Source organism: Pyrgilauda ruficollis, unplaced genomic scaffold, assembly GCF_017590135.1.
Source record: "Pyrgilauda ruficollis isolate IOZ18807 unplaced genomic scaffold, ASM1759013v1 scaffold164, whole genome shotgun sequence".
In the NCBI taxonomy this organism is placed as follows: Eukaryota; Metazoa; Chordata; class Aves; order Passeriformes; family Passeridae; genus Pyrgilauda; species Pyrgilauda ruficollis.
The window spans coordinates 48,433-66,500 of record NW_024515209.1 but is presented as its reverse complement, the minus strand read 5'-3'; the positions used below and the strand labels follow the sequence as shown (position 1 = coordinate 66,500).

The following is an 18,068-nucleotide window of genomic DNA, read 5'->3' as shown; positions in this document are numbered from 1 at the left end:
CCTTCCTTCCTCCCTTCCTTCCTTCCTTCCTTCCTTCCTTCCTTCCTTCCTTCCTTCCTTCCTTCCTTCCTTCCTTCCTTCCTTCCTTCCTTCCTTCCTTCCCCCCTCCCTCCCTCTCTCCCTCCCTCTCCTTTTTTTGCTGTTTTCCTGCCTTTCTCCTCATACACTCACATGTGCAAACACCACTGTCTGTTTTAGAGCTTGAACTGTAAAATAATCTCTGGCTTTATTTTTGCCACATAAAATTCCTCTCATGAGACAAATAAAGAAAGAAAAATTTAATACATGCCTTGTATGTAAACCAACCTTTATTGCTCCTAAAATAATATGATGTCAATCTATTTTTTTTCCCCAAACTGTCACATTAAGGAGTATATTGTATGTTTTTTTTATTTCCTAATGCCAAGTGGTTCAGCATTACTGGAAAAAGGAATAGGGGAAAGAATATTCCTTTCAGCCCTGAGCAGCCACAGGTGCAGTCAAAGGGTGGGCATATGCTTTGAGATTCTAAGTGTAGTATTCTGACTTTTGCCCAAATTTATGTTGTGCTAAGTCAATTTTTGATTCTTCTTGGAGGGGACACTCTCTCCCCATACTGGTAGGGCCAGAACTGGTTCTTTCTTGTGTCAGCTGTGTCATGGCAGAAGCACTTGAGGTTCTCCCAGTTAGCAGGATGTAAATGTAACGAAGGGATGGTGGTGAAGTGGGACAGGAAAGCCCAAAATTCATTGATACTTCAGTGTTTCCGCCCCAGTCATGGAATATCATGCATGAAATAATGCATGAAGTCATTCTGGTGAGCAGTTGCTCTTTCCCAACCAGCTTTTCCTGCAGAGTTGGACTTCCCTCTACACACACCCAGACATGCCAGCTAAGTCAGATACAGTCTGACTCCTCGCTTTGTTTTGGGCTCCATCTGGAGAAAAATGATTTGTTGCACGGCAGTTGTTTGGGTTTGGGTTGTTTAGCCCTGCAGAGCTTTAGAATTGTCTTCTCTGTAGGCAGTGAGAGAAATGTTGTCATTGGAAGGATGCTCACGCCCAGCACGGCTCAGGAGGAGGCTCCAGGGGCTGGAGTCGTGTTTTGTTAGTGACACATTGGAGCAGAAAGGAAGTGGGAATGACTGCCCTCAGAATGTTGCATGACAAATATCCAGGAATTATCCAGGGAGCTGCACCCTGCCCGTGCTGGGGCTCAGCCTCGGCACGGCAAAGCTGCCATTTTTAACAACTTGACATTTCACTCAGTCTGCTGCTTTTTAACAAATTTATTGTCGGGTGGGGGAGAAGAACAAAGGAAACGCCAGGAATTGCCAGAGGGCTCCGTGATATGCTTTTATAATAAAACAGTTCCTTTCTTTCTGACATGGTTTCTGCATCATCCTGTCTGCTGCTTTGGAGTTTGGCAGGGCTGAGCGAGCCCAGAGCCCTGTGCAGAGCAGATGTCCACATAAGTGACATCCACTTTCCACAGGTGCCTCTGGCTGTGGCCAGCAGCTCCAGCCTGGGGTCCTGCTGTAAAAAGGCTGCAGGGCAGGAACATGCCAGAAAGTGATACTCATGGATTTTGCATGAAAAACCCCCAAATATGGTAAAGCAGACGGACTGGATAAGTCAATTTCAGTAGGCAAGACTGACCACCCACCTTGAATTGCTTTCAACTCCTACCTAGCCAGCTGTGCAAGAGTCACTCCTTACAATTACTTTCTCCCAGAAGTTTACCTGAATCATGGAGGCTTTTATGCAAGATAAATTTATATATATGTGTGTAATGTAATAATCTCTTTTGACTCTCAGAGCGATAACAAAACGTAAATTTTGATAAAATTTAGAAGGTTAAAAAAAAACCCAAACAATCCAAACCTCAAATTATTGAAACCTGCCCTACCTCCTTGAGGATTTTTAAAGGGAGCCAAAGTTAACAAAATTTTAGAAATGTATATGTCCAGCTGGGAAACATTTTAAAGTGAACTAAATAAAACCTTTTGTTTACTTAGAGAGAACAGTAATCAAGACCTGGATTTTACTAGACCTCATCATGTGTAGTAGTTATGTTAATGTGAGGTAGAAGGATTAAAAGCATCAAACATTTAATTATTTCTGGGGTTTTTTTTTGTTTTTTTTTTTTTAACCTTTTTTGGCTTAGGTGTGTGTAATAGTAGCCATGTTTCTTTAATGCCTCAGACCAGCTCCTTGGCATTCTTCCTACTTTTTCCTGAAGAGGAGAAGGGGTATGCCTGGAGCACTGTTGCACTTTGACCATGCTTAGGTGGGATAATGATACTACAAGATGGCACAAGTTAGAGGAATTGCATATTCCAAAGGCTGACACTTGGAATCTTGGTTTACCAGGAAATATCTGTATCTCAAAATTTTTTTAAAATGAAATTAAAAGAACAATATTAAAAAAAAAAAAAAACCAAAAAGCAACACAACCAAACCTCTTCTGTGAAACAAAACAGTCCAAAATATGTTATCAGATTGATTTATTTATGTAAAATTGAATGGGTTTGTTCCATTTTGAATGTAATATCTAAAGGGGAAAGAACACCCTACTCAATAGAAAGGTTTTGATTTAATTATTTTTCTGTACTGGGGACAGCTTTTCAAATCCCTTTTTTATTTCCTCACCATGCTTTTAAAACAGAATATATTCAATGAAACTGACACATTCCTGTGGAGTTGGCTGAGGTTTTGGATTTTTCTTGCTGTAAGAGTTTCAGCAAGCCATGGTCATAAAGCTGCTCCAATCCAGGCAGACTGCAGATCAGGCTCCTGGCAGAGCTGAGGTTCAGGGGAGTAGGGCAGGACATAAAGGTGTTTTAAGTCTTTCCTCATCCTAGAGCCTCTCCAAGCCCGGGTGTGAGGCTTCACTGGTTTTTCAGAGGGTTTGAACCATCTCCACTCTCTCCTGCTTTGAGAACTCCTCATTGTTTTCCAGGTGGAGCACGGTGTGGATTTCAGCTGTCCATAGCCTCTCTCTGGTGGGTATCCTTTGTGATCCCACCATGAGCATCCCAAAAATGTGCAGGGGTTTTGAAACAGCTCATTAAAGCCATTTACATCTATGCATGTGTTTTATCAGTGTCTTCATAGCACCATAGAAAATGGAATGGTTTGGGATGGAGTTAAATCCCACCCAGTGCCAGCCCAGCCATGGCAGGGACAGCTCCCACTGTCCCAGGCTGCTCCAGCCCCAGTGTCCAGCCTGGCCTTGGGCACTGCCAGGGATCCAGGGGCAGCCCCAGCTGCTCTGGGCACCCTGTGCCAGGGCCTGCCCACCCTGCCAGGGAACAATTCCCCATTCCCAAGCTCCCAGCCAGCCCTGCCCTCTGGCACTGGGAGCCATTCCCTGTGTGCTGTCCCTGCAGGCCTTGGCAATTGTCTGTGTCCATCTTTCCTGCAGCCCCTTGGGGCCCTGCAAGGCCACCCTGAGCTCAGCCCAAAGCTTCTCCTGCCCAGCTGAGCCATGGCAGCTGTGCCAGCCTTTCCTGCCGGCAGAGCTGCTCCATCCTCTGCCCATCCTGGAGCCTCCTCTACGCTCCCTCCAACAATAACTAACAACATTTTACTCTTGATGTAACTCTATTGAAGCCAATCCCAAAAAACTATGATTATCAAATGCAGGAAATAATTTGACTAATGCAGACTGTTTTTATTTTTCATGCAAACCCATCTCATGGTTATGGGCTCTTGATGGTGAACATTAAGGATTTTCTGTTAGTGTCACATTATGCAATGAAGTACTTTCAAAACAAAGAGTCCAAAATGGTTTCAGACTTCTAACTAAAATCTCTTTTTTTTCTTTTGTTTCCTATTTAGCTGTATTGTTGTCGAAATATAGGGCCTGATTTAAAATCCACAGAACATTTTATGTAAGTCTCATGGCTTTATCAGACCTCTAGTTCTTCTGCAAAAGACTAAACTGTATACTACTGCTCACAAATAACTGAGCATTTGGATCTGAAGAAATAAGTGGACAAATTGCAGAAGTGTGAAATTCCATTATCTGCAGGATGCCAGATTAGATGTTAAGAGTCCCATTTTGAAAGGAACTCCACAAAACCATATGTCTTCTGAATGAAATATTTTGTGTTTCAAAAGTTGGGGAAACATCATAATATGTTTTCTATTTAATTCCCTATTAATTCTTCTTCATATGCTTATCTGATGGATTTTGAGAGACAAAATGCTTTTTTACTGCCTGTCCTCTCAAAGACGGTCTTGGAAAAGCTCTTTGTAGAATATTAAAAGTCTTCTCAAGAAAAGAAATATTGCTGCATATTACACATTTTTGGATGTGTGCAGACGTTATCTCGTGCACCACAAACAGGGAGGCAACTTTTCTGTGTGATCCACTGAAAAACTGACGTGGGTTTGGAACCTGCCAGGATGGATTGGAAGGGTTGTAACGAGAATCACTGACACCTTGTTCCGTGGCTCTGTGGTTATGTGCAGTAGCAGGCTAAAATCACCCTGTAGCCAGAGGGATTTCCATTTCTTGCGTATAGGAGCTGTTACTGAGATAGATGCCTGCTCCTTGCAGGTCACTTAGAACACCTAGATGTATGAAATGGATTAAGAAACACTCCAGGCTGGATATACCTATCCTTTCCATCTCCATTCCAGTGCATACTTCATCACTTCCCTCCAAGAGAGGCTTTGCTGATAAATCTCTCCCAGGACTTGTTTGGGTTGGCACTCTGAGCTGACAACCCTTGGCTTTTTAGCTACTTGTTTTCACTTTCCTTCACTTGGAGCCAGAATAACAAAGCACCTCTTTGAAAAGGGGCTCCTTTTGGCTTGTTTTCCGTGAGCTATTGATAAGCATATTTGATAGCCAAACTCCTTCCTTTTAAAGTCCTGTTTTTATCTTTTTTTTTAGTAGTCTTTGGTCTGTGTGTGTGTTTACCTGCAGCAGGAATGGGTGTGAAATAAACAGCAGCCTGCCCTCAGGGTCTAACAAACCAGTTCAACAGATTAACATTTCTTCTAGTTTAATATTTCTTCTATATTAATATTCTATGGTAGGTTTTCATCCCAGTGTCCTAAATCCAGTTGGCAAGGATGTATGAGCCACATCATCATGTAGAATATAGAATATTTGCCATCTCAGGAGTTATGGAGCATTTTTCATTGCTCTTAACCCAGAGTGGTCTGAATGTTAACACAGAATAATCAAATCTGGATTTGGAAGGAAAATAATTTCTAATTAAAAACAAACAATTAAAAAAAAAAAAATCAAGTACCTTCTTTACTATCTCCTGAAAAGCTTTTTGTTTTTTCTTTGGAAAAAACAAAACATTAAAAAAACCCCAAAGATACTTATTATTTGATGAAAGAGCCTCCTGAAAGTTTATTATCAGAAATATCATACCTTTTGCTAAGGTTCTTTTATGTGGATTGTTCTGGCATGCAAGACCTTGAAAAAGCTAATAAAGTAAAAACCAGGGTCTGATAGAGATCTCTGCATGTGTAAGAATTTGTATTTGTCTTCTAGGCGAATTTGGAACAGATGTTGTTCACTAAATTTATTGCCTACCATAAATGACTTGGTGTGAGCTACTAATTTGAGGGACTCCCAGGTGTGCACTGCTGCAAAAATTCTTCACTGTTGGTCAGAACTTGTTAGTCATGGTGCCCTCCTACAAATTACAGCCCATCCAGTCCCATCCAGGCTTTATAATTTATTTTTTTTTTTAATGTACAATTTCTGTGCAAAGCTGCATGCTTTGCTTCACAGTCTTAATTGCTGTGTGTGAAATCATAATTAATCTTTATGGCATACCGGGTTGTTTATGCACATCCCTCCTTCAGCTGTTCTCACAGCACAAGGCATCTTTCCTGGCCATTCAAATTTCTGTCTGTGGGTGCAGTTATTTTATACTGAATCTACCAAAAATCAGAGACTATCAGAGCTCCCTATCAGCTCTGCCTTGCCATTCCTCTCTCACTGACTGAATTCCCATGGGTTTTTGCATGCACAGATTTGAAAGGAAGGTGTGAAATTCTGTCTCAATTGAAACCTTTTCTTCTGTGAAGACATGGTTTCTCATAGAAACCATGTCCAGGTGGCCTTTTGCTGAAATTCATGGATTCTGAAAGGGTTGTTATTATACATGCTCCTCAAAGTCATGCTGCCAGTCTTGGAGAGATTACCAAATTCCTGCTTTTCACAAAATTTGAAAGGGAGATCTGGGAGAGCTCCAGTAAATGGCTGCATAAAATTTATTCCTCTGTGGCATTGGGCAGCCTTTCTAAATATTTCTAATTTATTGGAGAAAAGCATTCATTCTTTACAAGCATTGCATAAAATAACTCCCAACAAGCACATGTGAGGGAGAGAGAAGAAATCTCACTTCTGTAGCCACCTAATAGAGCTGTCATAGCACATGGTAAACACCAGGCTTCTCTGGGCAATGTACAACAGCCAAGCAGGCACAAGGTTAAAATCCAACTTTTTTTGCTTGCACTGGGAGCCCTGAGCTTAGTGTTGTACAGACTTGACATTGTAATTGAAATAAACAATGCTGAAGGTGATTTATTCTCTGTATTCTTCAGCTGGAGCTTTAGCAAAGCTGAGATCCAGTAATACTTCATGAGTTTAGCCGTAAACACAGCATGAAGTATTAGAACATTAATTCTCAATGGAGTTGCAGTGACCTTTTCAAAACCAAATTGAAGTCGATTTGCACACACAAGCCAGCCCAGGCCAAAGAATCACAAACCTTTCGTAGTGCTCTGTGTCAGTTTAACTTGATTGAATACATTCTTTTCCAGAATGATCACCTGATGACTCTGTCTCTGAGGGCTCAGTAGTGACAGAGGTTAAATGATCTTTATAGGTAGGGGAATTACTTCAAATTGATGAAGTGCTTTACCTCAAGTTCTCATTGTTTTATGACTTGTAGATAGTTTTAGTGAGGAAGATTTGCTTTAAGAATTGAGCTGTGTCACATACTGCAGATAATATTTCAGGGAGCAATGGTTGCTGACAGTGCTCTAAGGCAGGCGTCCTGTTAATTGGTTCAGATCCCCTCCTGGTAGACATGGGCAAAGCTCCATAGGCCATTCCAGTTTGTACCAGCAAGAAAGTAATCCCCTCTGGCAAAAATGGTTATAAACATAGATCCAGAAGAAAGAAACACTCATGCAATAGGATTTCAGCCCAAAGTTTCTAATTTCAAGACAATTGGCCAAGCTTGAAATATGGGGCTTGTTTCTGAGTCTGTTGTATCCCTTTTTTTTTTTTTTTTCTTTCTTCTTTTCTTCTTCTTTTTTTTTTTCTCTTCTTTCTCTTTTTTTCTTCTTTCATTTTAATTAGGATAGCTTCCATTGTCTGGAACAGAAGGTTTGAAGCAATGTTTGTGCTGAAAGGGCAAGTTTAAAAAGTGTCTATGAAATCTGAGATCATAAATCTTGGAGGAATTCATGAGGCTTTCTGCAGCTAAAATCTTGCCTTCTTAATTTTCGTTCTTCCTCTTTATCTGCCTGGCCAACTATAAAAAAACTGTAAGAGGTTTGCAACCTGTAGGAGTATGTAAATAATTCAAAGTTACTGGTAAACAGAAGAAAATTACTGGACTTCAGTCATGTTACCCTCTGTGTGGGAGTTGACCTTTGAATCTGTGATTTGTTTTCTTATTTGCTGCATAATGCTTTAAAATTCCAAATAGCAACAACTTTGCAAGACTTTATTCACTGTCCTAGAGTGCAAGTCTAGTGAAGAGTGATTGATGTAGATGTTATGGTGTTCCTAGTATTTTGAATTACTCTCTACTAAAAGGAAAAGGGAGATGCAGAGGGAGTTTTTTGGTGTCTTACTTTATTTTAGACTTTGCCTTGCTTAGCTTTGTCTAGGTTCAGTTATTGGTAGAGGTTAGTTAGTGTCTAAATCCCTGGAAGCAGTTGCAGCAGGTTGGTCTGAAAAGTGGTTTTTATCTTGTCCATTCCACATCTCTACTGAAAATGTAGGAGCAGGTAAATCAGGCATGGGTTTGGGACCAAGGGCATGTGGCAATCAACAGTACTGAATAATCAATGTGTTCAATATGCAGAGAGGCTCCAACTAAAAAGTCACGCCCCATGGAAGATTTTAACTTTGTGTCAACAGGAGAACACACTGAATTTACAACAAACTGTTGAATTTCAGACGTTTTTGGTTTTGGGGTTTTTTTTTTTTCTCCAGTGGATTGCTTGTACTTCGTGTGTCTGCTGTTACTTAGGGATTATGAAAAGCTCTCTTTTTCTTGCAGATCACCCGGTGAATGAATTTTTGGATCTGTTCAATCGCCACATGCTTCCTCATGCAATAGATGAAACCCACATTGATGCAGAGTCAGCTCAGACTGAGCCCTGTACCTCAGACTCTGTGCAGGATTCGTCTGAATATATAATATTGGATCCTTTCTTTCAAAACTATTCAGAGTTTGAAGAAGAGGAAGACTGTGAAAATACTACTGATGTTACAACCCCTCCAGCTTTGCAGTTCATCAATGGGAAGCAGCAGGTTACCAGTGCACCTAAGAGCACAAAAGCTGAGGAAGCCAGGAGTGACCAAATCGAAAGCGTTGCACATTCCAAAAATGTAACCTTTTCTCAAATCAACGAGACAAACACATTTATAATTAATGAGTCTGAAGCTTCTGGTACTATGCAACCAAGCAAAGCTGGAGAAGTAATAGGGGCGTTTGAGGTCACACAACCAACCTCAGGGGCTGCAATGTTAGAACCTGTCTATAGTGGGGAGTCTGAAGTTGTTACAACAGATAAATCAATAGCCACCACTTCTTCACACGAGCAGTCTCTGCAAAACAGCAGAGAGACCATGACATGGCAGGAAACTGAGGAGAGCTCTACTAAAGATAGCAAAAACCTGCTTTTGATTTCTAGTGAATCCTCTGGAGATGGCTCCGCTGAATCCGATCTGTCCACTTCGGTCTTAGAAGTCGTGACAGGGTCAAGAAAGGAAGATGATGAAAAAAATTCTGGTATAACATCTTCTCCTGATGTATTTACTGTGGAAAGTTCTGCTGTAACTGCTTCTCTGGAGGCAGTTTTTATTCCTGCTACAGCAGACAACGTTGTAACTGACCTTATTTCAGAAAAGGCAACCTCTGCTCCAGGAGACCACTATAAAACAACTATTAAACTTAATGCAAATTCCCCTGTTGAAAACATTCTGGAAACAAGTCATACAGCAAAGCCTGAGATGAGTGCTGCTTCTTTTATGGTTCTGGAAGGCTCTGGAGATGTGAAAGATAGCATCACTGTAACTTCAGCAGTGACAGAGGAAACAGTAGTAACAGAAACACTTTCAATGCAAGACATTTCTTTGGGCTCCGGCGCAGCACTGCCGACAGAATTTTCTGTAACTGATTCAGGAATCACCGCTGCTTTGCCCAGAGCTATAAGTACTCCTTATTCTGCTTTTGATCAAAGTCCTCAACTAAGTGTTGCCACCAACTCTGTGTCTGAGCTAATTACGGAAAAAGTGTTTGCTGCTTCTCTTGTAACTGAAAAGAGTATTGATGACGAAAAAGAAATACACACCACTGCTTATGCAGGCCACCAAAATTCAGCTACTGCTGCAGAGGAAAATTTGGATTTGAATGAATTTGGGAGCACTACAAGTGAAGTCAGAACTGTAAGTCAAGAGCCACTCAGAAAAACAGTACCAGGTACCATAAGTTCTGAAATCAAAAAGGTCACCACCATTCCTCTCTTGAGGGAGAAGAAGCTTTTTGTAAATGAAGGATCAGCAGAAGAGCCTGCAGACATATTTTCAGGGGGTTCCACAAGCAGAGTGGTAAGTATTGGCTCCCCATTTACTGATCCAGGTTCTGGAGACATAGATTTTGTTGTTGAGTCTGCTACTTTGACTTCGGTCCCGTTAAGGCCTGTCACTGAAACACAAACAGAAATGTATGAAGGAAAAATTTACAGCACAGATGATGCTTCACCAAAAGATGCAACAACAGAATATGAAAAACATGCAAGAACAGATGAGCCTGCAGTAACAGTTTTGAGTACTTGGTCAGAGACCTTCACAGAGGGGTCTGGAGTAGAAAGTCAGATGTCTTTGGATATGTTTAGTACCAAAAACCCAAGAGAACCAAATATGGAAACAAAACCAACCTACACAGCTCCTTCTGACATAAAATCTGGTTCCATAAAAGAGGTAACATCTCACATTGCACCAGGAATTGAAACTGGAGATTCAGAAACGGGTGAGGCCACATCATCTCCAGGATCTGTGGTCAGTAACAACCCTCATGAGGGCTTGGTGACACACGGTACTGGCAGTACAAAAGCAGTAGCTGAATCTACAGAAAGCAAAGATGCAAAAGTTGGTTCTTCAACTGTCTCCTTGGGCAAGATTTTCCTGATTGAGCACGGCTCTGGAGAGGAATTCAAAGATGACAGCAGCACCACAATGTCTAATGGACCTACGGAAGAAATCCTTGGAGGTCATTTCTCAGTTACTGAGCAGGGATCTGGAGAACCAGACTCATCCACTGGATCATTTGCAGAAACAGCAGTTTCCCCTACTGGGAGACCAGAAACACGGGAAAAGGATGACAGACAGGCTGTCAGCAGCACATCACCTCTGGAACCTGCCTTCACTACAGGTCCTGATGAGCAGGTCACAAGTTCTGACCATGAGGTAACGTCCATGGGGACTGCAGGGGATGTGAGAACTGAGGAGAAAACTGTTGATGGGCTGACAGTGAGAACTTTTTCCACGAAGATTCCTTTGATGGAAGAGATACATTCTGGGGAAGAGATGCCAAGTGAAATTTCACCAGAAGCTACGGAATCTTCTGAAGAAACAACAACAGACCCATTCTTTAAAAGTACACAGACTAGCCATGAACATCTGGGATTTTTAAATGTTCCAACTCTCAGTCCTTATCTGGAAGAAAAGAAATTAGAAACTGAACCTGTTAAAGAAATACTTTTGCCATTTACTGATGACAGAGTAACAGAGCCTGTAACAGTTGAGAGGAAATACATAAGCTCTCCAGTCACAGTTATAGAGCAAGAGGAGGAGCTGGTGCAAAACATTTTCCCTACAAAAGACATTCCCAGAACATTCCTGACACCTAAGGAAGAAAAGCTGCCAGATAACGAGCTCATTGGTGATCCTCTGTTTTCAGGACGGGGGTCAGGAGATGACCTTGCTGTTCTTCCTTCTGTAGTGCCATTTGTTGTCCAAAACATCAAGAGTACCTCAAGCCCTGAAACTTCTCACCCTGCAAATATGGGACCTGGACTTTCCACTGAGATGACACAAGACTTTGAGCGAGGAAGCACTCCAGGAAATGTTGAAGTTAATGAAGAAGTCACAAGTGCTGTAGCTGAGCTGCTGCCAGAAACTGGAGACCCATTCCCCACCTCCACATTCCCCAGTTCTTCAGCTTTAGTAGAAGACAGCTCCAAGAGCTTCATCTCTAAAGAAATTGAGGACACCACACATTATTTTGTTGCGAATGAAGAACCACAGGAAAAGGAAATTGACTATAGGAGAGGAGAAAATGAAACAGATAAGACAACACCCACTTCTAAAGCTGTTTCTCAAGAGGAAAATTCACATTTTCTGATTAAAGGTGGCACAACTCCTGTATCTGTTATACTGAATGGAACTCCCAGTCCTGAAACAGAGGAATCTCTTGTAACATCAGCAACAAAAACCATGGGCAGAATACTACCTGAGGGCTCTGGTGAAGGATCTGGCTGGGTTGGTGTTTCAGATTCATCTTCCCCTGATATGTTAACCCATTTCTCAATACCCACCGTTTCCAAAGTGGAACTAAATGTTTCATCTAGTGTTCCTGGAGATGTTTATTCCAAAGTTATGACCACAGAGGCACCAAGAGATGGATCACAGACTGCAATCACGGGACTCGTCTCCCTCTTTACAGAAGAAACAGAGGTTTTGGGAAATCCATCTGCTGCTCATCCAAAGACAGCTTCATCAGAGGAACTAACAAGTGACACTGGGTTATATGAAAAAATTATTCCCATGATTGATGACAAAAGAAGTGTCATATTGAATGTTTCTGTTTATGGTGATATTACCCTGATTGAAGAACGGCTGCAAACCCCACCAGAAGAAACAACTATTATAGACATGGATCACTCTAAATCAATGCCTGAGGATATAATTAGTGTGCAGACAATGCCAAATCCTGTTACACAGTCAACATATGGCTATGATGATAGCACGACAGCTGAAGGGGAGAAATATTATTCCACTCCCAGGTTTTCGATAGTCAAAGAAAAGACACTTGGATCTGGTGATAATCTTCCTCTGACTACTTCCAGTCCACCAAGTAGAGAATTGGTGACTTCTGGACACAGACCAACTTCAGGTGACATGGATTTGGGTTCAGGGAATGACATGAATTTTGCAACAGAAACTCTCACCACCACGGAACTCTCTGAACTGGGCATTTTCCTTCCTACAGTGCCATCTCTGGCAAGCCCTCAGGTGCCTCCTGAGTCCAAGCCTGTTGTAACCAGCCCCACAGAAGACACCTCTGAGCCAAGTACTTCAGCAAACAACCAAGCAATACCAGACCAAAGCGAAACAATCTCTGGCTTTTCTGGGATGGGCCAAGAAGAGCTGGTTGATAATCAGCCTGTGGTTCCTTCTCTTACACCAGTTGTAACTGGTGAGCCAGAAAAGGCTTTGACAACGGGTGAGCTTGAGTTAAGTGTTGTCACCACACAGCCTACATCCCAGCTGACAACTGTGTCACCTACCAAGGGTGCAGGGAGTCATCCCACAGTGTACACAAACTCCAAATCAGCATCAGCAGAGTATGAGGAAACAGATGCAGTGAGTTTTTATTCTGTTCCTCAAACTCCTAAATCCTCAGTAACTGTGCATTTAGTAAACAGAGTGTCTGAGTACCCTGAGGTAATCATTACAAGCACATCATCATCATCATCATCATCAAGGGATTCACGTCAGTCCAATCACTCATCAGGAGGAATCTTCAAAGAGGTTAGTTCTGATGTTACAGCAACATATAAACCACCCACTAGTGACCTTCTTGACACAACAGAGTCCTCTCTGCTGGAGCTTTCTCCTGAGCCTGTTTCAGACAGCACGAGCACAGAAAGCACTCCTCAGTTTGGTAGGCTTCTAACAGGTGGGACAGAGGAGACAGAAACCCCTGCAACTGATTTAGCTGGTGAGGAAGAAGCTGCTGTTTCTGGAGATTCTCCATCAATACGTGTCTTGCCTACTGTTTTTCTGAATTTCGGAGAAAGAGTGAGCACAGATGTTCCAAAAGTCAGCACAGCAAAAGTCGAAGCTTCCTCAGGGAGAGTCAATAATCCCCTCCAAGAGGAAGACAGGACTGCTGAGAGACAGAACCCCTGGCTTGTATCCACAACTGTTTCAGACTCACCCAACAGCATTGAAAGTGAAGGATTTAAACCTGGCCAGGAAGCAGTTACAATGCTAACCTCGCCTTCCCAACTTTTGCATGGAGGCACAGAAACACAGGCGGCTTTTCTTGGTCAGGGGGAGATCACAACCATCTCTTCTAACATTGCAACAAACAGCATTGCCCCTGGAAACAGTCCCTACCAAAACCAGCCATCAACACTGAGCTCTGAGGAGCCAAACACTGTGGAAACTGTAACTCCATCATTTTCCCTTCCGGAAGTCACAAACGGCTCAGATTTCGTGATTGGCACCAGTGTGGGTTCAGTTGAAGGCACAGCAGTGCAAATTCCAGGTAACTTTCCAAATATGATCCCTGTCGTGTTGTGTGTGTTGTGGTACTTGTGAAGGTGTTGCCTGGGCTCTGGTGAGGGGTGTGACAATCAGAGCTCCGCGTGAAATGACAACGGACCTCGTCACCCTCCAGCTGAGAAATCAGCCTGGCTGTGGCCCCCACAAGTGGAAGAGGATGGGGGACTGCCAAAAAACCCCAGCCCAGTGGCTTTCCATTGGTGTTTGCATCGTGGAGCTCTGGATCAGACTGGAGGTAACCAGCCAGTTCTAAAAGACAGGAAGGTAACACTGGTTGTGGTAGGGAGATCAGCTGGAGTGATTTCATTTGCCAGTTTCCAACAGGTGATTTTATCTGATGGCTTTTCTTGTGTGTGTGGTGATAGCTGTTACACAACTGGTTTCAATGAAGGGTTGTTTTTAACATCTTGCAGTTGACCTAGAAAGCAACAGTGCATGTTTTAGGATCAGAATTTTCTATAAAATTGAACTTCTCTTGACCTACAAGATAGCTTTCCACACAAGAGAAAACCAAGACCTTCTTTTCAGCCTGTCTGTAGCTTTAAGTGGTTGATGCAGTGTCAGTCTCTTAAAAATGACAGAACTTTTTGTTAGATATCATTTGCCACAGTATTTTGTTTTCCATGATGGTATGGGGAACCATTTCATCAAACACATGGGTGATGCCAGTGGCATCACTTCAATTCATATTTTGTCTAGATACAGCTGAGAAAAGAACTGGACTGCTCTGATTTTATAGGTTTACTGTTATCTTTTTCTCAAATAATCCAGGTAGCTGGCAATTTGAAAATGTTTGCTGTGGAAATATCCAGTCTGTAGAAGGATAAACAGACAACAAACACACAAAAAACACCATTAAGGTGCCCTACATTTGTGACTTTCATTGAAGCAGTCCTAAAATAAGCACCCTATTGAATGGATGGGATCAGATCCTTTCCAAAACCTCCAAGGTGAAAATGTTAATTACTTAATTACAACCCTAAACTTTTGCACACAGGATTTTCTTCTGGAAGCTTTCAGCTGGACCTTCTGCATTCCCATGCCTAGACAGGGAACTTGGTACTATAAGAAGACTTTAAATCTCTAATTTGCAAAAGTAAAGTAGATATTATTATTTTTTTTTTTTTTGGTCATAAATCCTTGTCAGATTGTTTTGGGAAAACATGACCGAAAAAATCTTAATTTTTCTCATGCCTCTGATTTGCAGAACTCTCTTATCCATTTTGTAAGTTTTCAAAGCCAGGGCTTTATTTTTGCATGTCAGAAGGGCTGTCTTCAGGATTTCCCTCTCACTGTGAGAAACTAACTCTCAGGAATGGTTTAGTGTGGACTTGTCTGTGTGAGTGAGTGCTCCTAGGCATGAAATCAAATGCAAATACCCAGGTATCTAAACTCAGTGGAAATAAACATCACTGGAAGGCATAAAGCTCTTCAAGGAAATGATATTTAAATGCTAACTCCCGTAACAACTGAGGATTTCACAGCAGGTAAGTTTTTATCTTTATGTTCAGTCAAGAGTCAAATGTATTCAGAGCCTTTGTTTGTATTCTTTAAATGTACTTTTAAGAAAGGCAGGTGGGAAGCACACATGTGAGAAAAGAAATAAGACTTTGTGGGGATTGATTGATTGAATATAAGCAGCCAGTCAGTATGTTCTGTGTACCCTGTCATTCTGCATAAACTAACCCTGTTCAAGACAAAAGCATTTTCCATTCATTTTGCATATGTTTAACTGTTTTCAGCTATAATTAATTGTCATGTCATGCAAACTAAATCCTCAACAGAGTATCATGACTGCCAAACAGTACAAATTGCTGTGGAAAAAAAAAAGTAATTCCAAGAGTAATTTACATTGGTTCATAGTAAATGCCATATTGTTGTTAAAGTTGAAAGTAGTGATGCCTGAAGACCAGCTTTACTGTTTTATAAATCTTATTTTGAGTAGTTGAGTATGTTCATAGATTTTCTGCAACTACAGTAAAGCTTGCACCACCAATGAAGCAGTGAAGAAAGCTTTATTTTTTCCTCCTGAAAATAAAAAATACACCACTTCCTTGAAACTAGGGAGTCAAATTCCTTTTTCTCCTTCTTTAACAGGCCAAGATCCGTGCAAGAGCAGCCCCTGCCTCAACGGTGGTACCTGCTACCCACGTGGTTCCTTCTACATCTGTACCTGCCTGCCAGGTTTCAGTGGGGAGCAGTGTGAATTAGGTAAACTGGTGCCATCTGGGTGCTGATTGACTCCAGTTTAAAGATCTTGAACATGAAATCTGGTGTGCTTTAAAGCTGAGGGCTGCATGGATGTTTGAAAAATTTTACACCGAGGCCTTACTTAGGGACAATGAAATGGAGAATTCCCCATTGTCTCTCCCTTTTCCCCCTCTCCATAAAGTGCACAGATTTGTGTACACACACAGGGGTTAAGGGAACTGTAAATGAACTGCAGGAGTTGGAATTCGCAGCACTGAATTGAAAAATGCACCAAATAAAGAAAAAAAATAGACATTAATATTGGGGATAGTTCCCTAAGAGCTTCCCATAGCTATTCAAAAGGCTGGTAAGATAAAATATTCCCAAATGTGAATGGGAAGCTGAGAACTGAAGACAAACTTCAAAATTTTTGCAGGAAATTTTAGATATTATCATAATCATATGCATCTTTGGCACAAATTAGTATTTTGGTAACCATTTCAGCTGAGGAACCTCTTCCAGTTGCCTGTGACATCTCTGCACCTCCTGTGACTGTAGATTTCAAGAGACTCACCTATATGGTTTAGAATAACACATTTTCCCTCCAGAAAGCCAGCCAAAGTATGATAAAATGATTGGAACAAGTAAGACCTAGCATAAAATTTGACCACAGCATATTTTAAAATAGAAATACATATTTTTTTTAATCCTTCTACATGATGCAGCAATTATTCCTAGTTGTTTGTTTGTAGATATGTCCAGCTTCTCTCTTCTATTTTAATGAGTGAACCAGCAGTTAATGAATCAACAGTTCATTTTTGAATGGAGATGTTTGCAAAATCTGTGTTGAGGTCTACACTGTGATTGCTTCAGAGGAACAGCACTCATTAGGAAACTTCATATGATCTTCATGAGGAGACACACTTGCAAAAGCAACCCATGCTGGAAATAATTATACAAAATAAACTCGTGCTTCAATTTAAAAGGTGAAGACAAGGTATTTTAGCAGCTAGAGGAGGCAGGGACAGACATGTTATTTGTTTACAGTGCAAGACCATGAGTGCTATAATGTTTTGTCCTTATCTCTATAAGATTAGACAAAAAAGAAATGAGAAACGCAAACCAGTGTGATTCCAGGACCTGCTGCTCTGCAGACTGAAATTAGCAGTCTGTTTAATGCTACATGATAAGATTTCCAATATTTGAGTTTCCTGAAGACATTCGAGGTCCCTGGTTGTTAATGGGAATTTTTGTTGTGCCAGGGCCATACACACAAGCCAGATTTTCCACCAGGAGAAGGCTGCATGGCATTCCTCTTTCTCATCCACGCAGCCACCACTGGGATCTTTCGCAATACTTAATTTTTCTGCTCTGAACTGGTCCAAGTCACCAGCCTGACTAAGGCTGCAGAGCATTTCCCTCCTGGGGGCTGGGTGGGTGATGAAACCACTTTTATTTTCTGCTGCAGATATCGATGAGTGCCAGTCCAACCCGTGCCGGAACGGAGCCACGTGCATTGACAGCCTCAACACCTTCACCTGCCTGTGCCTGCCCAGCTACGTGGGGGCTCTCTGTGAGCAAGGTAAGGGCTGTTCCCTCTCCTGTGCTGCTGGACACTCCATTTCCAGCCCAAAATCCTTCTGGAGTTACAGCGCTAAGCCTCCTAAAAACGAGAAGGTGGAATAATCCAACAAAAATCTGCGGAAAGTCACTCATGGTGAGAAGAGCCGCAAATTTTTGTTAGACTTTCCTGACTTGTGTTTCAGGGTTTTTTGCCATCTCTCATTTTGCACAAGGCCTATCCACATGCTAACCTGAGTGGAAGCCATGTACAAAATATAAACTGATACATGGGGCAATTTCTGTCTCAAAACAACAGCTCTCAGGTGCTGCTTTTCAGCAGCAGTTTTCGGGTGGCTCCAAGCCTGCTTCCAAGCCTGCTTGCTTATGCTGCCTTGCAAACTGCTGGCAAGACACAAAACGAGGCACTCTCATTACTGCAGTGATGCTTTATGAGTGGGAGCAGGGCTACTTTGTGGCTGAGTTTCTCTCTTAAAAAATTACATGTGGTGTGAAAGACGTATCAGAAACCATCACCTCCAAAAGGC

General features: G+C 41.8%; 1 protein-coding gene across 1 annotated transcript in view; it reads left to right on the top strand.

Moving 5' to 3' along the window:
- Positions 1 to 18,068, top strand: part of VCAN (versican) — a 100,058-nt gene that overhangs the window by 57,727 nt on the left and 24,263 nt on the right. Inside the window, exons 7-8 of the mRNA XM_041463343.1 lie at positions 15,868 to 15,981; positions 17,429 to 17,542. Of these exons, the coding sequence (XP_041319277.1) occupies positions 15,868 to 15,981; positions 17,429 to 17,542 (228 nt within the window). The remainder of the gene's footprint in view (positions 1 to 15,867; positions 15,982 to 17,428; positions 17,543 to 18,068) is intronic.